Here is a 26,452-nt window from a genome sequence, read left to right as displayed (position 1 = left end):
TTATTTTGTCCAATACACAATTAGGGTTTTAGTGGGTATATATCAATATACACATAGTAAAATACATGATGAAGGTTATAGAGGAGATACTCATATTAAAATATATCTAAGAAATAATAGAAAAGAAGATATAGGAATAGAATAGAATCTGGCTGAATGTGTAACCAATCTATTAAAAATGGATAAAAACCAAGAGTTAATGCTTATGTGTAAACATTATAAATACAATTCTCATACGAAAAATAAATTATTTCAACATTCAACCCTCCATTACCCAAAACCATCCCAACATCCAATCCATCTTCAACCAAAACCAACCCCACATCAATCAAGACTATGTATGCACGCCCTTTACTTCCTCAACATCAGCTACTACTTATCTTAAATGAAAACTAATGAATGCAAGAAGCATCATAAACAAAATACCTGAACTCCTTTTCTTACTAAAATCTACTAATTTTGACATTATTTTTTTCTGCAAAACATGGCTAAATGCATCCCTCCCGGCTCCATTATCACAGTAATAGACTATAATATTTACCGGTCTGTTCGTGAAACCCATAGAGGAGGGGGAGTTGCCATCTTCTATAAAAAAATCACTAAACCTAATGTTAGCTCTGGCCCAGCTCCTGCCCCAAGGATTGTGGATGTGGGGGAGACATCCACATGCTGCAGGCCTGTTTTGCTCCCGGTGGAATCTGATGATGAAGGCTCCTCTGACCAAGAAGACATGAGTGACAGGGAGGAGGAGAGTGTGGCAGACAGCTCAGAAGGAGATCAATTATCTAGCTCCTCCTTGGATTCAGAACAAGAGTTAATGATACAGCCACGCATGCGGAGAGCAATGCATAGGCAGCAACAACTGAGAGATTATTATCAAAGAAAATGAGGCCACCTGTGGTTGGGTGGGGCTGTGGTAATTAGTGAGGCTGCTGTGGTTGGGTGGGGCTGTGGGTTTGGCCATTGTGGAGGATTATCTGATCGTTGTGTTTCGTGACTGCTTTACTGCGTTTGACCTTTGTGTGCTGATTTTTCTCCACTTTGAAACTAAACCAGAGCAAAGTGTGTTTCACTTTGTGAAAGAAGAAGGACTGTGAATTGCCTCACAGCTGCAAACTAAGTATCTCAGAACTGATAAGGGACTTGTACAAATTACCAGTTTGTTTGGAGACGAGTGCTCTTTGCTATACCAAAAGAGGGCCTGGTTTAAGTGAATTTTCATTATAAAGAACATTGTTTTGAATTTTCAAATGTGTATGTGTCTGAAATTTGTACCTGTGAATTTTTGGGAGGAGTCTACCAGAGAGCCCGACAGAACACCTAAAAAATGTCCAAGTTATCCAAAAAACCACCAAAATCTCATGAGTGCATGCATCCCCTCATGAGATTTTGCTCCTTGTATATGTACAGAAGCAAAATATTGCCCGGGTGCCCCCACGCCCCCACTGGAGACACGGAGCGGTGCGTGGAGCGCATAGGTAGCGGCAATGGCGGGCAACCCTTCACTGTGCTAGACCAGTTCTTGAATACAGCTCACCTATCTTGAACCTGCACTGCATATCAGATATCAATACAATTGAGAGAGTCCAAAAATATTTCACAAGACGAGTTCTCCACTCACCTGCTCGCCACAGAATACCCTATTCCACCAGAATTGAAATTTTGGGCTTAGATAGCCTAGACTTTGTCGCCTTTGATCTGACCTAAATGTGGTTCACAAAATCATTTACCATAATGTCCTACCTGTCAATGATTTCTTCAGCTTCAACTGCAACAATACATGAGCACACAATCGATTCAAACTTAATGTAAACTGCTCCAAACTCGACTGCAGAAAATATGACTTCAGCAACAGAGTAATCAATGCCTGCAATGCACTACCTGACTCTGTGGTTTCTTCCTCAAACCCCAAAAACTTTAACCTTAGATTATGTACTGTCGACCTCATCCCATTCCTAAGAGGTCTGCGAGCGGCGTGCATAAGTGCACTATTGTGCCTACTGTCCCTGTCCTACTGTTCTATCGCCTAATTTACCTGCACCTACCTTGCTAATGTTTATGTTTATACCAATACCTACTACCTTGTACATGCTTGACAAATAAATAAATAAATAAAAATGACTAAGCTCTGCTTGAGGTCTGGAACAGCTATAAAAGATCATTCTTCTCGTTAATGTTAAATATGCTCTAATGATGGGTGAACAGATGGGCTACATAAAAAGGTTAAATGTCTTTAATTATGGCCACCAGATTGTTCAAGCATTATCACGAGAAAGGAAAGTTTCTCTGCTAAACAATATTGTAATTTTAATTGCAAATGAGAACCAGTTTGGTCTAATGGTTGAGGCAGTGATTTTCAACCTTTTTTGAGCCGCGGCACATTTTTTACATTTACAAAACCATGGGGCACATTGAGTGAGGGGGGGGCGGCTAAAAAAATATTGGACAAAAAAATTCTCTTTCTTCCTCCCTTTGGCTCTATTTCTCTCTACCTCTTTCTCTCTTCCTTCTTTCCTCTTTTTTTGCTCTCTTTCTCTCTCCCTCCCTACTTCCCTCTATGTCTTTCTCTCTCCCACCTTCCCTCCCTCTCTTTCTCTCTCTCTCTCTTGCTTGCTTTCTTTCTCTCTTGCTCTCTCTCTTGCTTACTTTCTCTCTTGTTCTCTTTCTTTCTTTCTTTCTCTCTCTCTCTTGCTTGCTTTCTCTCTTGTTTTCTTTCTCTTTTTCTTTTTTCTTTCTTTCTTTCTCTCTCTCTTGTTTTCTTTCTCTGAGCTTCGCGGCACACCTGACCATGTCTCGCGGCACACTAGTGTGCCACGGCACACTGGTTGAAAAACACTGGGTTAAGGTGTCAGGCTAGAAAATGGAAATCTATGTGTTCAAGTCCTAGCTTAGCCATGATAAGCCAGTCAAGTGACTTAGAGCCACTTACTTCTAGCCCAAACCACTTCACAGGATTATTGTTGTGGGGTAAATAGGAGAGGGAAGGTTTGTCAGATATATTTGCTGCCTTAAGTTATTTGTAAACATAATAAAGGTGGGATACAAATAAATGCATTTCATCTATTTGTTCAACCTCTGCTTTCCTTTTATGGAGTGGACAGTTTTGCCTGCATAGTTATGATCACTGGTCATTGTTCTAATTTCTCTGCTGTCCAAAAGGCATACTGATGGTCTTAGGAAAAAATTGAGTTCCTTTTCCACCCTCAGACATAGATGACTAAATAATCAAAGCACTTCAGTTTTAAATCTCAGATTACAGACAAAAATAGTCAAAACGTACCCATCTCGAATTAAGTGATACTTCATGATCTCGTCTGTTTTGGATGTAGGAGTAGCAAAACAACTCTCCACCAATGTCTCCAGACCATTCACATGCACCAAGGGTTCGATCCCAAAATACAAAGAATCTCGGAGTTTAAGAGTAGGAAGGGAATCCCGATAGGACTCTTCAAAATCTTTGTCTTTGAATATCTCAAGAGTAAAAGGGAAGACGCCTTGATTGTGCCCCATAATTTCCAGGGGCAAATTCTTCACATTGGGGATATAGCCTTCTGAGATGGTGTAGTGGCGAGGAAATTCACAGGTCACAGGGATCAGTAGCTTTCCTGTGCGAACAATGATGTCCCCATTACTGCCGGGTGTCTGCTTTGGCAAACCAGTAACCATATTGGTAGCAACTATTTTATCATTTACAACCTGTAAACAGAGGGCAAAGATGGTATGGTAAAGTTAGGTGGACCTCCTGAATAAAAGAATAAGTCAGAAACAACATTATTCAACATCACCTGCACTACAATAGGTGATCATCTGCAAGAATACAGAAAAACCCAGCCACCTAGGATTTTATTTTTTGTATTTATCTCTTTTAGCAATACATTTCTAGCCCACATATTAGAAGGATGGTATGGAGTTTCTGCTAATCAGCTATGCATGACTAATAAGGTTTCCAGGGTTAATGAGCAGGGATGGTTATATTATTATCTACCATAATAAACAAAATCCATTAGAAGAATAAGGGAAATTAGCAGTGCACATAGATCATAAAAATTCTGCTTAAACAATGACTTCTTAGAAAAACACAATATTCCAGTATTTATTATTTTCATTAAAAGCGGTTTTAAAAAGTTAATTAAAAATGCCCTTCTGGAGAAAAAATTGGAATTCTCCTTGGGCTAACAGGATTATGCCATAACCTAGCACAAAAGTCAAATTTTAGCAAGTTACAACATTTGATTGCGGAATTCTTCAAGAAGGGCAAAAGATAAGCAGAATAAATATCCCACCCTACAATAATAATGATTTCTTGGTTCCATTAAATGTGTTTCTCATTGCATACCGTCAAATAACTGATACCACTGTGGGACCCGATAGGTGATAAATAAGTTAACTCACACTTTCTCCTTTAGAATAGTGTCTTTCAAATTTGGCAAATTAAAGCTGTGAGGATTTCAATTCCAAAAAGTGTGTGTGTCAGGCCAAAGCCATGATTTTGAGTTGGAGACTTTGGCCTGCCACAAGTAGAATAGTACTTTGGGAATTGGGGAAGGGTGGTTGCATGAGAGGCTAGCCACAACAAATTCTTTCCAGCGATTCAAGGTCATCCGTTGTTCAGCACCAGCCAGAAGTACATGGGAGGATCGTGAACACTACGAGAACTGGAGTGGTCCATGTGATGAAATTGTGGGTGTGGGAATGAGGGATGAAGCTTAACCTGGGTGGAGAACTGTAGGAAAAGTTAGAATCGAGTTGCCTATAGTTCGTAACTAACATGGCCCTGTTAATAAATTGGAACTTGGAAAAAGGCCAAGGTTTGCACTCTGATTTATTTCTTGGATGCTAATTGAAACGCTAATAGTGTGTGTGTGTGTGTGTGTGTGAGAGAGAGAGAGAGAGAGAGAGAGAGAGAGTATAGTTGCCCTTGACTTACAATCATTATTTAGTGACAATTTTCAAAGTTACAACAGCACTGAGAAAAGTGACTTATGATGACTTTTCACACTTATGACCATTGCAGCGTTTCCATGGTCACATGATCAAAATGAAGCTTGGCAACTGGTTCATATTTATGATGGTTGCAGTGTTCCAGGGTCATATGATCAGCTTTTGTGACCTTCTGACAAGTAAAGTCAATGGGGCAACGAGATGCACTTAATGACCATGTTACTAATAGATTTAACATATTAACAGAAGTGGAATGGGCCTTGTAGGTCTTCTAGTCCAACTCTCTGCCCAAGCAGGAGACCCGACACCATATCTGACAGATGTCAGTCCAGTTTCTTCTTGAAAGCCTCCAGTGATGAAGCTCCCACAACTTCTGAAGGCAAGATGTTCCATTGGTTGATTGCTCTCACTGTCAGAAAATTTCTATTTATTTTCAGGTTGAATCTGTCCTTGATCAATTTCTATCCATGATTCCTTGTCTGGCCTTCAAGTGCTTTGGAAAATAGGTTGCCCCACTCCTCTCTGTGGCAGCCCCTTAAATATTGGAACACTGCTATCATGTCTCCCCTGGTCTTTCTCTTCACTAGACTAGCCATGTCCAGTTCCTGCAACCATTCATTGTATCTTTTAGCCTCCAGTCCCGTAATTAGCTTGGTTGCTCTCCTCTGCACTTTTGATTTATTAATGCAACACGTGCAGCAATTTGAACTGTGTCAAGGAAGTTTGTAAAATGGGGGCAAAACTCACTTAACATATGTCTTGCTTAGCAACATAAAATTTGGGTTCAATTGTGTTGTAAGTCGAGGATTACCTGCATTTGAAAAAAAGTGAACGATGTCAAATAGGAGGTGCTATTTCAGTTCTACTCTTGCCCAGATATTTTAAGACAAATCATGATTTTCTCCTATTCAATCAGTTCTTGGATGTAACAAGGGAACAACCATTCTGAAAGCTTGGAGAAATTTCTTTTTCTAGGATTCTTTAGCAAGGTCATACAGTGGGATTGACATAAACAACCCTTTAAATCTGTTCTACTGATCTACAGATTTTTTAAAAAGACAATGGCCTTTGCACAGTGGCACAGAAGCAGGTTGAAAGCAAAAGGTTGGGGAATTTTTTTTGCTGCACACAGTTGCTAGGCAATCTATATATAGAGAGCAGTTACTTAGGCCTGCACCTCCAGTGACAGATGTGTCCATTTGTTTAAGTATGCTAAAGCCACTGTGGAAAATTGAATAATGAAGAAAAAAAGGATAAGGCCAGGTTGAAGTGCAGAAATCCAAGCTGACACTTCACTTTGACATACTGTATTTTTCACAGTACAAAACACACCGGAGTATAAAATGCACCTTAGATTTTGGGGAGGAAAATAGGGGGAAATCTGCCTACTAGGTATTCATCTGGCTAGCATCCTTAGCCTGGATACTTTAGCACATTATTTTATCCCCTAGCTGGAAAAAACCTTTTTCAGAGTGAGTAGCAATTTAAAAAGCCTGCAAAGACTTAGGGCTGCCAAAAACATTCTTTGGAGAGAGTAGCAATGAAAAAAAGCCTGCAAAGACTTAGGGCTGGGAAAAAAATCTTCCTCGAAGAGAGTAGCAATGAAAAACCCTGCATGCCAAGAAGACCCAGGAAGATCTTTAGTGCCTCATTAGGGCTGGAAAAAAAAAGCTTCATAAAAGTTGCATTCAAAATATAAGACACACGCAAATTTTCAGCCTCTGGGGAAAAGGTGCATCTTATACTCCAAAAAATAAGGTAGTCCTCAATACAGGCAGTCCTCAAATTACAGTCGTTCATTTAGTGACCGAAAGACACTAAAAAGGGGACTTATGGACATTTTTCATACTTATGACCATTGCAGCATCCCAACGGGAACGTGATCAAAATCTGGGCACTGGGCAACCGACTTGTGTGATCCCCTTTTGCGACCTTCCAACTAGCAAAGTCAATAGGGGAGCCAGATTCATTTAACAACCATGTTATTAATTTAACAAAGGTAGTATTCCATTAACCATTATGGCAAAATTCACTAAACGACTGTCTTGCTTAGCCACAGAAATTTTGCACTCAATTGTAGTTATAACTCAAGGACTACCTATAGACCCCTTTAGCCCAGTTGCTCATTTAGTTGCTCCATCTCAAAAAATTATATTATGTACCAGGTGAGTGTTGCTGGTCCCACTGCTACCGGTGCGCTGTGCACACAGCTATGCATCTCTGTCAGGCATGCACGCACATCCAAGCAAGTTTTTGCTTCTGTTCATGCGCAGAAAGAAAAATCTGGCAAGGGGACGCGTGAGAGATTTCGGTGATTTTTTTTGCTTCCGTGCAAGCGCAGAAGCAAAAAAAATTGCCAAAATCTCTCGTGCACATGCATCCCCTTGCCAGATTTTGCTTCCTGCGCATGCACAGAAGCAAAATCTTGCTTGGACGTGCGTACATGTCTGCTGGAGATGCATAGATGCACACGCAGCTCAATTTTTACTACCGGTACGATGGAGTCTACTGTACGGGTAGGAACCTGCTACTGTTGTGTACATGAAATAAGAAGAGATCCCCATGGACTGTACTTTGAGCTCTCAAGAGGAAATATAGGGTATGAATGCAAGACTAAAACAAATAACATACAACCAGTACATACATCTATAGATGTTCCACAGGTTTTCAGAGAGAAGATGAGGTTGACATGAGTGCCGTTGGATACTCCTTTGCAGGAACCATTGGTAAGCGAGAGGTCCATTCCCCCAACAAGGTCCTTGGGAATATTCACTTCTATAGACGTAGATTTACATATAACCGGAACTGTAAGAAGGAGCACAGCTAGTAAGTGAGTCAGAAATATTTTATTTTATTTATTTATTTATTAGATTTGTATGGGGCGGCTCACAACAGAAAATAAAACACTGTGTTTCTTGTAAGAAGCAGGATTAAGTCTTTTTGAATATCTGTCACTTTTAAATCAAAGATTTCCAGATTTTGGCCTGGGGAAATGATGCTTTGATTTGCTGTGGTGGCACACAATGTTTAGAATGCAGTAGGCAATGGATGGAAATTAATCAAGCAGAGAACCAACCTAAAACTAAGGAAACATTTCCCAATAGTGAGATTAATTAACCCGTGGAATGGCTTGCCTTCAGAAGTTGTTGGTGCTCCATCCGTGAAGATTTTTAAGAAGAGATTGGACAGCCATTTGTCTGAAATGACACAGGGCTTCCTGCTTGAGCAGGGGGTTGGACTAGAAGGCCTCCATGATCTCTTCCAACTCTGTTATTCTGTTATTCTTTCTGTGGGTTTGTAGTGGATCAGAAGTGTTAGACATTAGCTTCTATAATTCCCAAGGAAAGTGACCTCCTGACTGCTGCCTCCCACCTAAGCAAAATGTTGACAGAAACCTTTGCTTACACCCACTGATAGCTCTCTGTCACCTTATTATAATCCAGACTGCCTTCTGGGACTCAGTAACTCTAAAACCAGGAAGCAGAACCTATCAATAGTTCCACTGGAAATCTGAAGCTTATGGTCCAGCTGAAACAGAGAGCCAGCAGGTGTGTACCAGGGGTGGACTGCTCCTACTTCTGCTACCAGTGCGCTTCACAAGCAGCTTTGGGTGTCTTGTGTGCGTGCGTGTTTTTGCTTCTGTCCAGGAAGCAAAATCTTGCAAGGGGACCCACATGCGAGAGAGATTTCAGCAATTTTTTAGCTTGCATGTATGCGCAGAAGCAAAAAATCACCAAAATCTCACACGCACACACATCCCCTCACAAGATTTTGCTTCCTGTGCATGCGCAGAAACAAAAACATGCTGGGACGCAGATGCATGCACACAAGACACCCAAAGCTGTGAGCACAACTCAACTTCAGTGCAGTGTCCTTTACTGTTCTGCTACCAGGGGGCTATGCTTGGCTCAACTCTAGGTTCCAATCAATCTCACTGTCTTTCCAACTCATCAGTCACCATACATCTGTAGTGACAGCAATAAAGTGGCAATGCCAACTACAGCTGCCACAAGACTGACGCTATTGGAATTGGTCAGACCAACCATTGCCAGACTTCCCTAAACTTCTCTCAAAAGAATATATTTTTAAAAAAATCTTGAGCTCTGGCTTTAGAGGCCAACGTTTTTTCTCTCTTTCTCTGAAAGGAAGTCTTCAAGAAAATTGCACAACCTTAATGCTTGTCCATGTCTCCCTTCTTAGACAGGGAGAATAATATATTACAATTGGAAAGGAGAGTGAAATTGAATTCAGGATCTTCTTTGCATGCACATCAGTCCTCCCTCTCTCTCTCTCTCTCTCTCTCTCTCCCCCTTTCCATCTTTTTCTCCCCCTTTTGATGTCTACTGTCATTCCCTAAGTAGGCTCCTGGTGGTGAACCATTAAAAGAAAAACAAAATTTTCCTGGATAGAAAAACTATATACTGCTGGAATTAAAAGTCATATTAGAATAGGTCACTCCCTTGAGAGACATCAGTGGGAGGGAGTACAAGAGTAAAAAGAAATATAGAGGGTTGCTCTGTCTGTGCAATTAATGGGCGTCCTTCCTTTTTAATCGAGGGACGCCCATAGTGGCCTCCCTTGACTGCTGGACTAAAGGTGTCCCTGGAATAAATTTCATGAAAAGCCAGAAGGATGGAGGCTGTATGTACTTGTGGGGGAGGGGGAGAGAGAGAGATGTTCCATAAAACGGAAGCTGCTTCTGAAAAGGTTTACTACCTTATCACAGCCCACACTCATAGGCCAGGGTATAAGTTAAAATTTCACTGGTCCCAGGCCTGTCGGCAGAAATGCATTTTCAAGGCCTTATGGAAGACTGAGAGGGTGGGGGAGGTACAAATCTCTGGGACGAGTTGGTTCCAGAGGGCCGGGGCTGCCACAGAGAAGGTTCTTCCCCTAGGTCCTGCCAGATGGCATTGCCTGATTGATGGGACCTGAGAAGGCTGATCCTATGGGACCTAACTGGTTGCTGGGATATATAAGGCAGAGGTTGGAATGGCACAGTCCCTGGAAATGGTGGAATATGACATTATTTCTGTCCATAGATCAACCAACCTTAAATGATGATGATGATTGTTGTTGTTGTTGTTGTTATTACTACTACTACTATTGTTGTTGTTGTTGTTGTTATTGTTGTTGTTATTATCCAGTCAACGAAGCAGCGGAAGTGATGTGCCGGTGTCTGGAGGCTGTTGGGGTCTGGATGGGTGTCAACAGACTCAAACTCAACCCGGATAAGACGGAGTGGCTGTAGGTTCTGCCTCCCAAGGACAATTCCATCCGTCCGTCCATTACCCTGGGGGGGGAATTATTGACCCCCTCGGAGAGGGTCCGCAACTTGGGCGTCCTCCTCGATCCACAGCTCACATTAGAGAACCATCTTTCAGCTGTGGCGAGCGGGGCGTTTGCCCAGGTTCGCCTGGTGCACCAGTTGCGGCCCTATCTGGACCGGGACTCATTGCTCACAGTCATTCATGCCCTCATCACCTCGAGGTTCGACTACTGTAATGCTCTCTACATAGGGCTACCTTTGAAAAGTGTTCGGAAACTTCAGATCATGCAGAATGCAGCTGCGAGAGCAGTCATGGGCTTACCTAGGTATGGCCATGTTTCGCCATTACTCCGCAGTCTGCACTGGCTACCGAACAATTTTCGGTCACAATTCAAAGTGTTGGTTATGACCTTTAAAGCCCTTCATGGCATTGGACCAGAATATCTCCGAGACCGCCTCCTGCCGCACGAATCCCAGCGACCGATTAGGTCCCACAGAGTGCGCCTTCTCCGGGTCCCGTCAACTAAACAATGTCGGTTGGTGGGCCCCAGGGGAAGAGCCTTCTCTGTGGCGGCTCCGAGTCTCTTGAACCAACTCCCCCCGGAGATTAGAACTGCCCCTACTCTCCCTGCCTTCCATAAAGTTCTTAAAACCCACCTTTGCCGTCAGGCATGGGGGAACTGAAACATCTCCCCCGGGCATGTACAATTTATGTATGGTATGTTTGTGTTTGTGCTTGTTAGTATATTGGGGTTTTTTAAACTTTTTAAAATATTTAAATTTATTTGGATTTGTTACGATTTGTTATGCCTTGTTGTGAGCCGCCCCGAGTCCGCGGAGAGGGGCGGCATACAAATCTAAATAATAAAAAATAATAATAAAAATAAAATAAAATAAAATAAAATAAAATAAAATAAAATAAAATAAAATAAAATAAAATAAAATAAAATAAAATAAAATAAAATAAAATAAAATAAAATAAAATAAAATAAAATAAAATAAAATAAAATAAAATAAAATAAAATAAAATAAAATATTATTATTATTATTATTATTATTATTATTATTATTATTATTATTATTTCAATACAACACCGCAAACGAGATCACTATGCTGGATTTCATATTTCATCACCAGTCGGGCGCTTCTCAAGCACCTAGTCAGTCTGTGCGATCTTTTTGCAGCAGCTGAGTATGTTTCATCTGTTTCTTTACAGAGTCTGCACTTTGGATTGTCTGTTGATTTTTCAATTCTGGCTTTGACAGCATTTGTTCTAATGGCCTGTTCTTGTGCCACCAGTATTAGTCCTTCTGTCTCCTTTTTTAGTGTTCCACTTGTAAGCCATGACCAGGTCTTTTCTTTATCCACTTTGCGTTCAATCTTCTCCAAGAACTGGCCATGCAATGCTTTGTTCTGCCAACTTTGTGCCGCCCCGAGTCTACGGAGAGGGGCGGCATACAAATCTAATAAATAAATAAATAAACTGTCCATACGACATTGAGTTACAGTTTTTCTGTACTGGTCCTTAGTTTGCTTCACCTTGAGAAGCTTCCTATTATTGACCTCCATCAATGCTGACTCTTTGCTCTCCTTCACATAGTCAGCTAATGCATGCTTCTCTTCTTCCACTGTCTGCTTCACTTGCAAAAGTCCTCTGCCGCCTATTTTCCTTGGTAAATACAGCCTGTCAACGTCACTGTGGGGGTGTAGTGCATGATGGATCGTCATTAATTTTCTGGTTTTCCTGTCCAAGTTGTCCAGCTCTGCTTGAGTCCAGTTCACTATGCCAGCTGTATATCTAATGACATGTATGACCCAAGTATTTATAGCCTTGATAGTGTTGCCACCATTGAGTTTGCTCTTCAAAAATTTTCAGGTCCTCTGGACGTACTCTTTGCTGATCACAGTTTTCACATGACCGTGCTTGATATTATCCAGTTGCAAGATGCCCAAGTATCTGTAAGCTTCTGGCTGGTGGCACTTGATGGTTTGACCATTTGGCATTTCAATGCCCACCCTTTCAGTGATTTCCCCCTTTTTCAGTGCCACTGTGGCACATTTATCCAGGCCAAACTCCATGCTGATGTCATTGCTGAAGATTCGCACAGTGTTGGTTAGTGACTGTATCTCAGTTTCTGATTTTCCGTACAACTTCAGGTCATCCATATACAGCAGGTGTGAAATTTTTGGTGAATTCCTAGCAGTTTGGTAGCCTAGGTTTGTTTTCTGTAGGATGAGTGACAGCAGGATTATAGCGATAATGAATAGCAATGGGGACAAAGAGTCCCACTGGAAGATGCCCCTTCTGATGTTGATCAGTCCATAGCTTTCATTCCCAACAAAAAGCTCAGTCTTCCAATATTTCATCACCTTTTTCTATGAATTTCCTGATGTTTTCATTGACTCCAATGACTTCCAGGCATTTTATGATCCAGCTGTGTGGCTATGAGTCAAAGGCTTTCTTGTAGTCAATCCAGGTCATGTATAGGTTTGTTTTCCTGTTCTTACATTTCTCTGAAATCATTTTATCAATTAGGAGCTGGTCTTTCGTACCTTTGCTTCGTCTTTTATTGCCCTTTTGCTCCACTGGCATGATGTCATTTTCTTCTAGGTAGTCCTGAATTCTGTCAGCTATGATACCTGTCAGCAGTTTGAGCATGGTCGGCAAACATGTTATTGGCCCGTAGTTTCCTGGTATGGCTCCTTTCGCTGCATCTTTCTGTATTAAATATGTTCTGCCAGTTGTAAGCCATTCACTGATATTTCCTGTCTGCAGCATTTTGTTGAACAATTCGGCCATTTTTGCATGCAGGCTGGTCAGGTATTTCAGCCAAAAACCATGCACCTGATCAGTGCCAGGGGATGTCCAGTTCTTTACTTTCTTCACTCTTTTTGCAATCATTTCAGGTGTTATTTCCAGCTGCTGCATATTGCTCTTTGAGAATTTTTTCTCAAACTCCTTTATCCACCCAGCAGTTTTGTTACAGTCCTTTTCGACCTCCCAGAGATCTTTCCAGAACTTGGTTGTTATTTTCATCTCTGGCTTTTCAATTTTTTTATCTGTTTGCTGATGCAGGCTCTGGTAGAATTGCCTCTGGTTGGATTGAAATGTTTGATTCTGCCTGTACTGGGTGATCCTAGCTTCATATCGCTCAATTTTCCTGGCTGTCGCTGCTTTACAATTTCCATAGTTTCCTCAATCTTTCTTATACTAAGCCAGTACTTTTTTGTAAAATAGTCTTTGATCTTCTGATTGTTCAGTTTCTGCTCCTTAATGTTCTTCAAGTTACTTGCATCTGATGTCAAGCTTTTAATTTTCAGTTCTAGTCGGATTTTCCATTTTGGTTTTCCAGTTGGTTTTCCAATTGGTTTCTATTGCAGTAACCCTAGTTCTTCAGTTACTATCACAGCTGTACTGTAGGCAAGCTGATTCAATTCTTCAATTGAAGTTACATTGACAGTTGCAAGTGCAGAGTTAATATCTTCCATCAGTGGGACAAGTCGTTTCTTGCTTATGTTTTTTAAGGCTGGCAGTCTCTTTCGCTCTGCATTGGACCCTGCATGAACAAGTATTTGGTCCTTCAGTTCTTGCTGCCTTTGAGTCATAGTGCCTAGTGTCTCATCTGCAGCTTCTTGCTGTCTTTCCAAGTTTTCATCGGGTTCCAGTTGTGCAGTGACTCCAGATCTTATTGGAGCTTCTACTGGTGCCAGATCAGATTTTGGTGTTTCTATTTTACAAATTTTCTGTATTTCTTCTAATTCGACTTCACTGAACATTTGGTTCTTGATTATGAGTCGTCGCTGATCGGCCAGTCAAAGTTCTGTTATTTTTGAGTCTGAATGTTCTTGTTTCCATAATTGGTACATCCGTCTTTGATATCCATGTTTTTCAGGCTCCGAGTTGTAATAACACTTCATGATTGTACGATTCTCTGACATTGAGAAATTCTGCCGCTTTTTGATTTATAAGCTTTGTTTGTTTTGTTCCTGTAGCTCATTTGTCGATGGCTGCCCAGGTTCCACAGCAGCCACTGTGGTCCTTTTTATCCTGGGCGACGACCGAGCTAGTATGGACTTCTTTTTGTTTTGTCTCTCCATTAGTTTAAATGGGTTAGGTACGTTTAGTCTGGCTCCTCTGCTTTGACTACTCCAACAAGGTTAGACCTACCAGTAGTTTACACTACCACCGGCACAGCTTTCAGCTTCATTGAAGCACACAAGCCCCACTACCATGACACGGCATACCCATCAGTGGGGATTATTATTATTATTATTATTATTATTATTATTATTATTATTATTATTATTTGGAATTATATCCCGCCCCTCTTCCAGGACTTGGGGCGGCTTACAGCATATGAAAAACAATACAATTCTGAAATCCATACAAGTCCAAATAAATAAATAAATCCAATAATAACTAAAAACAGTCTAAAACCCCAATTTAATTTAAAAATAGTCATTTCTAATCCACCAGCATACATTCCATTCAATATACATAGGCAGGGGCTGATTATTAGTGTCCCTAGCCCTGTCAGCACAAATGTGTTTTCAAACTCTTACGAAAAGCAAGGAGGGTGGGGGCATTATGAATCTCTGGAGGGAGCTGATTTCCAGAGGGCCAGGGCCCCCACAGAGAAGGCTTTTCCATTAGGCCCTGCCAAGCAACATTGTCTAGTTCAGTGTTTCCCAACCTTGGCAACTTGGAGATATCTGGACTTCAACTCCCAGAATTCCACAGCCAGCATTCGTCTAGTTGACGGGATCTGGAGAAGGGCGATTCTGTTGGAGCTGACAAGTGGCTGGGGCTCATGTGGCTAAATGTATGTTAGACAACCATTTCTACCATTCTTAGGAAGCCATCAAGCCATTGCCTGCCAAATTTCATAGGTTGTGGCTAAGACTGGTGGGAACTCAAAACTCTCCAGAGGGACCAGATTACAAGTTCTGGGCTGGCTGGTAATACATAGCATAAGGGGGATAACCTGCAGATTAAGCCTATGTTCCAATTCAATCTTTTCAAAATGTGTGTCCACGCTGATTGGATAGGGCACAGAGTTAATATAGCTATGTCACAATAATTACTACAGAACTTTAGGTTCAGATACTTCAGGGCCTTTGCTTCCGGAAGCAAAATCAGGCTATACATCTACCAAATAAACAAATTAACAAATTACCCTAGACCAGCCACATCCCCTTTTCCTTTTGTACCTTGGCAGCTGTGGTTGTCTTCTGACAAAACAAGACCTCGTGGGCATTCACACTGATAGTTGGTTTCCAACATGTTGCAACTATGGCTGCAGCCACCATTGTTGTTGTAACACCCTTCAATTTCTAAGGGAGAAATAATGAGTAGACAAATAACCTTTCCTCACCTAGCATTGCCTCTGCAAACATGTTCTTTCTCTGCTCATATTGAATGGGGCTATAGGATCAAGTAAACATGAGGGGGGATTATATTCATGCACTACAAAGTCATTTAAACTGTCTAAATGCTCCATTGTTCTCTTAATTGTATTGGGCAAAGATCTGTGGAGGTTTCAGGAATCTCTGCATTGAAATTAATGAGAGTTGTAGAAAGCCCAGAGAACAGACAGCTGGTGTTTCAGGGCTGTTCCATTAAGCCTCAGAAAGATAAAGTGTGTGAAGGAACTAGAAACAGAAGGTCTAATAAGCTCACGAAGCAGATTCTCCTTAGCTGGGTGTCTACTTTGTGGAAGGAGTTCACCTTAATTGAAGCTTCCACCAAGAAAACGGCTCTTTGGATTTATGCTCAACCCTATTTGTGAATTCTGGGCTTTCAATACAAGGTTCAGTTAGATGAAGATGTATACCTGTCTATACAATTTTTCCCACCCACGACTCAGCACTAAAAAAAAACCCCACTGGCTTGCTAATAATACCTGTTCTGGGGTGGAGCCTGAAAAAGGAGATAGCTGCCATGATATCCCCCCCTTCCCTTGCCTCCCCTCCCCATCCCCTCCCTTTTCCTTTCCCTTCTCTTTTCCTTTCTCTCTCTCCTCTCTCCCCCCTCCCCTCTACTTTCATCTCCTTCTCTTCCTTTTTCTCTTTTCCTCCCCTTCCTTTCCCCTGCCTTCCTCCCCTCCCCCCTCTTTTATCTTCCCCCTCCTCTCTACTTTCATTCCCTCTCTCCTCTCCTCCTCTTCTCTTTCCTCCCCTTCCTTTCCCCTTCCTTCCCCTTCCCCTCCCCCTCCACTCTCCCCTTCCCTTCCCCTTCCTTCAAACACAACCACTGATTCTACGATATTTTCTGGCACTTTGGACCTTTCCCTCATGAATCTTAAAGCACATTAATTACATCAATCTACTAGTCAGGCACAAACATTCAGCTGGTAATCCTAAGACATTTCCTTACCTTCACAAGTCTTTCCATCTGGCCCCAGGACCCGTCCAACTCCACATTCACAGCGATAGGAGTTCTTTAGGTTAATACAAAATTCACTGCAGCCTCCATTATTCCTTTCGCATTCATTTTCATCTACAAGGAAACATGAGTGAAAGACTTCCAACTTAACAGCAACAGCAACTTAAATGCAGCTAAGAACTGGACTGTAGAACATGTATGCTAGATGGAAACATGCAGTAATGCTGTTTTTAGGCTGTCAGTTTGAAAGAACTGTATTTGTTGGGTGGAGTTGCGATGGATGCCAGAGTAAACATACGGACCATGGAGCCGGGATTTAAGGGTCACTTTATTTATTAAATCAGGACCTATGGAGGCAAAGAAAATTGGGCGGAAATCACATTCAACATTCCTGGGAAACTAGGGCAAAGCTCCTTGCTGAGCAAAGGAATAAAGCCTTGACCTTGGCCTTGGCCTTGGCCATGAACCTGGCCTTAGCTTTGACCTTCCTTGCGCTTAGCCATGCCCGATGCATGTGGGAAGGCTCCACCTGGCATGTCACCAGGGCACCCCCTCCCCAATCACCCGGGACAGGTTGACTTTGAGTTTATGTTGAGGGGCAGCCCATCACATTCCAATAGGGGTCCCAAAGGAGACCACACAGTTGCTGTTAGCTCCTTTTTCTGCCCCAAACCGCCTTCCACTGTGACCAAAGGGATTAAAACCAATTGACCTACCCTAGTGAAACGACCCTGCTGGCACCCCCTAACCACTCCACATCCACTCCCAGTGTGGAGTAGGCAAAAAAAACAGCTGAACTTAAATGCATTGCGGACGTAAAAAATTCCTACTCGGCCCACGCAGGCGACCAACTAGTCACACTGGGATAAGGGAAGAGCGGGTAGGTACCTGCAACCATGACAATGAGCTGCAGAAGAAGAGGGCGGAGAGTGATGAGCCTGCCTTTCATATTATGGCTTGCCTCCCTGCCCTCCATCTACGTCATGCCCGTGCCCAGCGCAGGGCATGCCGGGGGATTGCACTCACTCGCATGATTCCCCGGCTCCCTACTGCTTAACTGGCGGTCACAGTGTTACCCAGTCCACCACAACTGCTGGCCGGCCTCAAGCAACTGGCCACTATTTTTGTCAGCATCCTTGAAAGTTAGATGGGCATGCTTTGTGTCTGTAATCTTGATATTTTTGTACAAGAGTACAAAAGTCAATGACTCCATTTGTGTTGAGCCCTCTAAGGCTGGTGAATACATAAGAAAAGGCCTACCATATTTTTCAGACTATAAGACACACCTTAGTTTTGTGGGAGGAAAATAAGAAAAAAGCTGACAGGGGGTGTTGGCTTCCCAGAATACCTCCAATCAGTTGTTACGAGAGGTGAATTTTAGCAACGGGTTCATTGGTTGTGAGCTCTGCTCCTTACTTTTTTTCTGCCTCTGAAGCCTCCATTTCAGAGGGTTTTTTTCTGAAGTTCCATTTCAGAGTCTGAAGCTCCTTTTCAGAGGTCTTTATTCTGAAGCTCCCTTTCAGAGGCTTTTTTCAGCCCCTGAAACCTTGAGAGGCTGGGCAGGGCTACATTCAGAGTATAAGACACGCCCAGATTTTCACCCTCTTTTGGAGGGATAAAAGGTGCGTCTTATACCCTGAAAAATATGGTACTTGAATGTCTGAGATCTTTCTTGCTAGATCTTTCTTGAAAACCATCAGAGTAATTCTCTTGCTCAACCTACAGTATATTGAGAGCAATTTAGATGCTCTATGTCTCTTCTGAGGCATTCCCCTGACCCAGACTCAAGAATTGTTTGTAGAATGGGTTCTGTTCCTGCATGTGACTGTCCCGTTGCTTCCCTTATGTTCCCAAGGTCTGTTGGCATTGCATCACAATTTGCATGATTTGACATGAGAAATCAATTTTTAATTAAGAAGCATTGACAAAGCTTCCTCCAATATGAACAGCTAGCATTTGGGTGTTTGGAATAGACTCAAATGTTCACAAATGAAAAACAGCTTTCTGTGTCCCATTCATTGTCTGTGAATAAAGATAATGTGTTCAATTACTTCAATATAGATAGTCCTTAACTTACAACCATTCATTTAGTGAAGGTTCAAAGTTACAATGGCACTTGCCAACTGGCCAATAGTTAAGATGGTTACAATCAGTAATGGTTTGCAGCTGGTATAGCTGGGATCGGGGTTCTGATGGCGGAAATTGAGATGCTCATGCATCTTTATGCCCCCAATGCATCCATGCACAAGATTTGGCTTCTGCATATGTGCAGCAAGTGAAATATCATGTGAGCATGCTCTTGCATGTGAGAACCTCTCTCAGGCACGATTTTGGCAATTTTTGGCATATTTTTGCTTTGCGTGGAAGCAAAGAAATTGCCAAAAATCACCAAAATCTTGTGTGCAAGAGCATCCTCACATGAGATTTGGCAGAAGCCAAATCTCCCACCAACGGGCATGTGCATGCCAGACACATACGTGCCCACGACAATCTTGGAGGGCATATCGGTGGCAGCCGGTAAGTGGAACCCCCACCTGGTGGCAATGTCCCCAGGATCATGTGATCATTTTCTGTGACCTTTTGACAAGCAAAGTCAATGGGGAAGCCAGATTAATCGAACCATGTTACATCAGTTCACTTAATAACTGCGGCTAAAAGATTGTAAAATGAGGCAAAACTCACACAACAACTTTCTTGCTTATCTGCGGAAATTTGGGAGTAAATTGTGTATGATAGCTACAGTTCAGGCTTAAGTATAATTAATAACATGTCTATGAAATCAGTCGGGCCTAATTCAAAAAACAATTGCTACCAATCTGCCTTCCATTGAGTTCCTCAACTAGGAAACAAGAAGTGCTTAATGGCTAGGACAAGGGGAAGAAAAGTCTGACCATGCTTGAAATATTGTTATTCACAGCTAAGCAAAGTAATTGGAAAGATGAATGAGCCGCATCATTAGAAGGACTTGGGATGTTCACTTTAGACAGGGATGATAGAAGAACACAAAGTCAACAACCTTGTCTCTTCTGTCCGGTTGAATAATGTGCAAAGTTCCACCCTCTTTGAAGCTCTACTTTCTATCCAGTAAAACCACACATATATATATATATATATATATTAACAAAGAGAGGCTCTGCTAATGTTGCCACCAACAGGCTATGAACTAACACAATCATGCTAAATCAGTTTACTGAGCTCTTCATGCCTGTATTTGTATCATTCAGTGAAACATCTTGTCTTGCAACCATACCCTTAAAATTAAAGTAATTTCATGTATATGTAAGCCCCAGAACACTTTGGCTTGATTTTCACTGTAATTTTTGTCCAGGAGGCCAAGAAAGTTAGTGTGTCCTCCTTTCCTCTACCTCAAATTTGTCCTCCTTTCCTATTTCTGTGCCCTCCTTTTCCTGTCCAGATATCTAATATTCCTGATACAGTTCCTATCCCCTTCTCCTCTCACTTATGACTATATGACTGTAACTTGTTGCTTGTATCATTAAGATTTATATTAATATTGATTGTTTCCTGATTGCTTATTTCTTCCCTATGACAATCATTAAGTGCTGTACCTCATTATTCTTGACAAATGTATCTTCTATTTTATGTACAGTGAGAGCAAATGCACCAATGACAAATTCCTTGTGCGTCCAATCATACTTGGCCAATAAAGAGTTCTATTGCATTATGTTCTAATCTAATCTAATCTAATCTAATTCTATTCTATTTAGGATGAATTCACATAACACATTAAGTACTTAGAGTGAACATAATTCAAGCTTAGTACTGTAAGTTGCATGAATACAACTTGTAAAATCAGAGAGTTGTGGAGTTGGAAGGAACCACAAGGACCATCTCGTCCCAATCTCTAAAACGTGCAGGGAAAGCCAATTAAGCCATCAATGAATGGCAGTTGTTCAGCCTCTTCTTAAAAACATCCAGTATTGGAGAACTCATAGCACCTATAGGTAAACCTTTCCACTGTGTACCAATTTTACTATCAAAAAACTTTTTCTTATATTTGAACAAAATCTAGACAGCTGAAAGTTATATGTCACACTATTTTGGTTCCTATTTTTTCTGACCATTAATAATAGCTGATGGCAGGGAAGTTGAAGAGAAGAGCAACAGTGATGATTAAGGGGCTGGAGGCTAAATAATATGAAGAACCATTGCAGGAACTGGGCATGGCTAATATACTGAAAAGAAGGACCAGGGGAGACATGATAACAGTGTTCCAATATTTGAGGGGCTATCATAGAGAAGAGGGGGTCAAACTATTTTCCACCCGAAAGCCAGACAAGGAATAATGGATGAAAACTGATCAAGGAGAGTTTCAACCTAGAAATAAGAAGGACTTCTAAAGTTCCTGCATCACTTCCTTGCCCTTCTCTAACGTGCTAGTTTTTTTCCTGACTTAGATGATGTGTTGTGAACTTGTGTGATCTGCCCCACAGTGCTGAGCAGGAGGTGGGCATTGCTTTGAGGCCACAGTGTGTGTGTGTGTGTGTGTGTGTGTTTGTGTTGCATGGGGGATTCACACACATTAAAAAGAATCAGATTTTGATGGTGAAGTGCAACAAATCGGATGATCAAAGGAAACTTATAATGGACTTTCTAAAGGGCTTTTGTGTGGATGGGCAAATACAGATAAAAACAGAATATTTGCTTGTAAAGGTGAAATTCATGCTTTATGAAGCATCTCATCTGAATGCTCTTCACACATTTAACACATCATGGTATATTGTCCATGAGTCTGATTATTCTGAAACATAATTTAAAGCCGAATAGTGATGCAGCTGCTTTCTGACTTGTGGCAATTGATTAGATTACCAAGTGGTGTTGCATTGGAGATTACCCTCTCTGGCTGTCCTTGCTACAACTTCACAAATTAAAAAGTATTGGCACAGCTGTCAAAACTAAAAATCTAATTAAAACAAAGTTTGGATGGAATTTAACTCCCCCCTTTACCTGCAACTGACTTTTTTTTTTGTATCAGCCTTGCTTTGGTTAAATACAATGGGATACTGCTTTGGAGAGATTAACAGAAAAACAGAATTAGAAGAGACCTTGGAAGTCTTCTACTCCAGCAATGACACACAATGTCTGAAGGCAAATCTTTCCACTGGTTAATTGCTTTAATTGTCAGGAAATCTCTCCTTAGTTCTAGGTTGGCTTTCTTCTTGCTTAGTTTCCATCAATCACAGTGGTGGGTTGTTACCAGTTCACCCCACATCAGGCGAACTTGTAGCAGCTCCAGGAGATCCCACCACCCACCTGGATGTCTCTGTGTAAGTGCAGAAGCTTCTGTGCGTGCCCACCAGTGGTGGGTTTCTCTTACCTTCCCTACCGGTTCAGAAGTGTGTGTGTCACATCCTGGTACTAACCCTCTGCACATGCGCAGAAGCCTTTGTGCATGCACAAAGGATTCTTTTTCAGCTGCAAAGAGTTCAGGGGGGTGGCAAGGTGGCCATCACTACCAGTTTGGTGAAGGTGGCCAAATTTCCGCCACCGGCTCATGCAAACTGGTCCAAAACAACCCACCACTTGTGCTCGGGCCCACTCCCAATAAGCGAACCATTAGTGAAAATAATTGAAACCCACTACTCATCCATTGCTTCTAGTCCTGCTTTCAGGTGCTTTGGAAAATAGCTTGATCTCCTTGTCTGTGATAGCCCCTCAAACATTGGAAGACTGCTATCATGTCACCCTTAGTCCTTCTTTTCACTAGATATACCCAATTCCTCTGATTGTTCTTCATGTTTTAGCTTCCAGTCCCATAATCATGCAGTTTTACTCACTGTATTACAGTATAAGAAAAGAACTTGAGTCTCTGGAAAGAATGCAGAAAAGAGCAACAAAGATGATTAGGAGGCTGGAGGCTAAAACATATGAAGAACAGTTGCAGGAATTGGGCATGTCTGGTCTGATGGTGACATGATAGCAGTGTTCCAATATTTGAAGGGCTGCCACAAAGAAGAAGAGGCCAATCTATTTATTGAAGCACCAGAAGGCAGGACAAGAAGCCAAGTAACTGAGAGAAGCAGCCTAGAACTAAAGAAAAATTTCTGGATTGTGAGAACAATTAACTAGTGGAAGAGCTTGCCTTCAGAAGTTCTGGGTGCTCCACCATTGGAGGCTTTTAACACAGACATTTGGACAGACATTTTGAATGATTTAGGGCAGTGATGGCGAACCATTTTTTCCTTGGGTGCCAAAAGAGCATGCCCATGCTCTATTGCACATGCACGAGTGCTCACACACATAATTCAATGCCTGGGAAGAGTGAAAACAGCTTCCCCCACCTCCCAAGGGCCCTCTGGATGCCGGAAAGGGCCTGTTTCCCAACTTTTGGTTGGACCAGTAGGCTCATGTTTTGCCCTTCCCAGGCTCCAAACGCTTATCTGGTGCCATGGGATGGTAAAAACGCCCTCCCCCATCCTCCCAGAAGCTCTCTGGAAGCAAAATATATCTTCCCAGAGCCTCTCTGTGAGCCAAAAATCAGCTGGCCAGCATACACATGCACATTGGAGCTGAGCTAGGGCAACGACTCGTGTGCCAGCAGATATGGCTCCACACGCCACCTGTAGCACCCGGGCCATAGGTTCGCCATCACTGGTTTAGGGTCTCCTGCTGGTGCAGAGGGTTGAACCTGAAAACCTCAAAGGTTCCTTCCACTTCTGTTATTCCATTAGAGCATGCAGCTAAAATGTAATCAACGTCCCAATACTCTTGTTTTTACTCAGAAAGATTTATCAGGTGAAACTGAAGCTTGTACATATTAGCTGGAAGAGCTCCAAGTCATTTCCTGAAGATGAGTTCATTCGGAATTAGTATGTAATTAGGTTTCCGTTTCTAATTGCTTTTTGAGAGATCAGTTTGCATGGGTGGGAATGATGAGAAGATGACACTTAAAATGAAAGTTAGTTCCTTTTCACAGTGATAATAATTACTTCCTCCCCCACCCCTTATCACTTAAGAAAAGTGGAGCAATCCACAGGCAACTTTTACATTTTCCCCACCTCAGATTTTTACCCCGACTTGGTATTTTACTTTCAGTTCTCATAATTTTTTGTGTAGACCAGGAGTGTCAAACTCAAAATCCGGGAGCTGGATTCTGCCCTCAGAGTGCTTAGATATGGCCTACAGGGCAGCTTTGGAAACAGCAAAAGACTGGCCCGTAACACTTGTGCCACCAAAAATGGAGCTCCGGTGGGCCACATGTGACCCTCTTGAGCTCCATTTTCACTGGCAGAGGGTTGCAGGAGTTTGTCCCAGCTGAAAACAGAACTCTGGAGTCCATTTTTGCTGGCACAGAGCTCGGGCCCCCACAGGCGTCTCCTGACATGAGTGACATTTTTCTGGCCATGCCCACCCTGGTCATACCCCCCACCCCGGTCTCTCCAAAGTCAGACACAACCCTGATAAACCTGTCAATGAATTTGAATTTGACACTCCTAGTGTAGAGGCTTCTTACCAAGACAAGTCTGTCCATCTGGTCCCATAATTGTCCCCAAGGAACAAATGCAATCTCCAGTGTCCAAACAGGAACCTCGACAATCAACCACATCACAGATATCATAGAAATCTGCAGAATGACAAAGGAAAGTTAATAGAAAAGCAGGTTAACTGACTGGGTTAATTAAATTAGTTGGGCTTAAATCAAGAGCTAGTTACTCTCTCTTTCTCAGCCTAACTCACATTGAAGAGTTGTTGTTGTGGGGAAAACAGGAGGAGGAAGGAGTATCCCCCTGCTCATGTGATTAAAATCTGGGCAAAAACTGATATGTATTCATGACAGTTGCCTCATTCTATGGTCATATGATCATCATTTGCAAGCCAGCTTTCAAGAAGCAAATGGGGAAACAACCACACAATTCACTTAACAACTGCAATAATTTGGTTAACAGCCATAGAAAAAAATATTGGACTCAATTAACAAACATTTTGGTAAGCGAAAGAATGTCTAGTCCCAATTCTGGTCATATATTGAGGACTACATATATGCATTAATTCTTATGTCACATAACAATACAGTGATGAGTTCTACTGCAAATAATAGCTTTAAAATTCAGTCCGTTTTATCTGCCAGCTGAGATAATTCCTCAAATTCAGAATGATATATATTATCATTTGCTTTGTATCTTTTGTATTTGTATTATTATTTTGTAAGCCACCCTGAGTCCTTCGGAATTGGGCGGCATAAAAGTCGAATAAATAAATAAAATAAATAAATCTCATCCTCTCATCCTCTCTCTCCCCTCTCCCCCCTCTCTGTCTCTCTTCCTCTCATCCTCTCTCCCTCCCTCTCTGTCTCTCCCTCTTTCGCTCATCCTCTCTCTCATGAAAATAAACTTTTTTTAAAAAAGAATGGCAGAAAGGAGACCAAGGGAGATGTATTAGGGCACATTAGCACCAAGTTGTCTGGTGTCCCTGTAGAACTGTTAAGATCTAAATGCTATAATGTGAAAAGACTGTACATGCCTGCAAAACTTTGATGTTATTGATTTGTAACTGTTTTATAAGTCAGTTTGATAAGTCTTTGAACCAGAAGGAAAAAAATCAATAGTTTATCCTCCAAGAAAAAAGGAAATAAAGCATTTTCCAAGGTCAGGTGGATACTCATTTGGAGATGTCATAAAGTTCATATATTTTCTTCCTCGGTTTTCTGAAATTGTAGCTCATTCTGCTAATTCAATATATTTTTGATTAATTTTCAAAGGCATTTGTTATTGTCTTAGAACTATTTAACAAATTAGCAATAATCTCCCAATTTTGTTTATAGGATAAAATCTCTCCATTAAGATACCCACAAATGTGATCAGCCATAAATACATACACAAAGATACAGGTAATCTAGAGCCTTATATAAGATTATATAATTTATAAATTGTATTTTTTGTTGTAGAGATTTTAGATAATGAAGGGTTCTTTCTTTCTTTATCATTCTATATTGGGAATTGGGAATGTTATTAACTAACAGATGGAAGTGTAGTGATGAGATTAGAATTTGTTTCAATATGGAGAATGAATTAAAATTTTTAAAAATGACCAATAAAGTTGAAAGGGAGATAGGATACAGGAAAAGAGATCAGAAAAAAAGATGAGTAAAGATATAAATTGAGGTAAGGGAGGAGTACAGCCTAAAATTAAGAGGTTTGATTTGATTTTGATTTTATTGGATTTGTATGCCGCCCCTCTCCATAGACTCGGGGCGGCTAACAACAGTAGTAAAACAGCATATGACAATCCAATATTAAAACAGTTGAAAACCCTTATTGTAAAAACAAACATTTATTTATTTATTTATTTATTACTTGGATTTGTATGCCGCCCCTCTCCGAAGACATACATACAGACATACCATGCATAAATTTGTAAAGGCCTAGGGGGAAAGAGTGTCTCAGTTCCCCCATGCCTGGCGGCAGAGGTGGGTTTTAAGAAGCTTACGAAAGGCAAGGAGGGTGGGAGCAATTCTAATCTCTGGGGGGAGTTGGTTCCAGAGGGCCGGGGCCACCACAGAGAAGGCTCTTCCCCTGGGTCCCGCCAAGCGACATTGTTTAGTTGATGGGACCTGAAGAAGACCCACTCTGTGTGACCTAACTGGTCGCTGGGATTTGTGCAACAGAAGGCGGTCTCTGAGATAGTCTGGTCCGGTGCCATGAAGGGCTTTATAGGTCATAACCAACACTTTGAATTGTGACCGGAAACTGATCGGCAACCAATGCAGACTGCGGAGTGTTGGTGTAACATGGGCATATTTGGGAAAGCCCATGATTACTCTCACAGCTGCATACAAGAGATAATGAATATTTATTTATTTTTATTTATTTATTTATTTATTTCTTTGTTTGTTTCT

General features: G+C 41.6%; 1 protein-coding gene across 1 annotated transcript in view; it reads right to left on the bottom strand.

Annotated features, from left to right (window-relative positions):
• Nucleotides 1-26,452, bottom strand: part of OIT3 (oncoprotein induced transcript 3) — a 62,413-nt gene that overhangs the window by 19,742 nt on the left and 16,219 nt on the right. The window contains exons 3-7 of the mRNA XM_070752240.1: nucleotides 24,071-24,181; nucleotides 16,588-16,710; nucleotides 15,423-15,545; nucleotides 7,586-7,746; nucleotides 3,281-3,696 (exon numbers count right to left, since the gene is read on the bottom strand). Coding sequence (XP_070608341.1) covers nucleotides 3,281-3,696; nucleotides 7,586-7,746; nucleotides 15,423-15,545; nucleotides 16,588-16,710; nucleotides 24,071-24,181 — 934 coding nt within the window. The remainder of the gene's footprint in view (nucleotides 1-3,280; nucleotides 3,697-7,585; nucleotides 7,747-15,422; nucleotides 15,546-16,587; nucleotides 16,711-24,070; nucleotides 24,182-26,452) is intronic.

This window comes from Erythrolamprus reginae, chromosome 5 (genome assembly GCF_031021105.1).
Source record: "Erythrolamprus reginae isolate rEryReg1 chromosome 5, rEryReg1.hap1, whole genome shotgun sequence".
Taxonomy (NCBI): Eukaryota; Metazoa; Chordata; class Lepidosauria; order Squamata; family Dipsadidae; genus Erythrolamprus; species Erythrolamprus reginae.
This window is presented reverse-complemented; position numbering and strand designations above follow the sequence as displayed.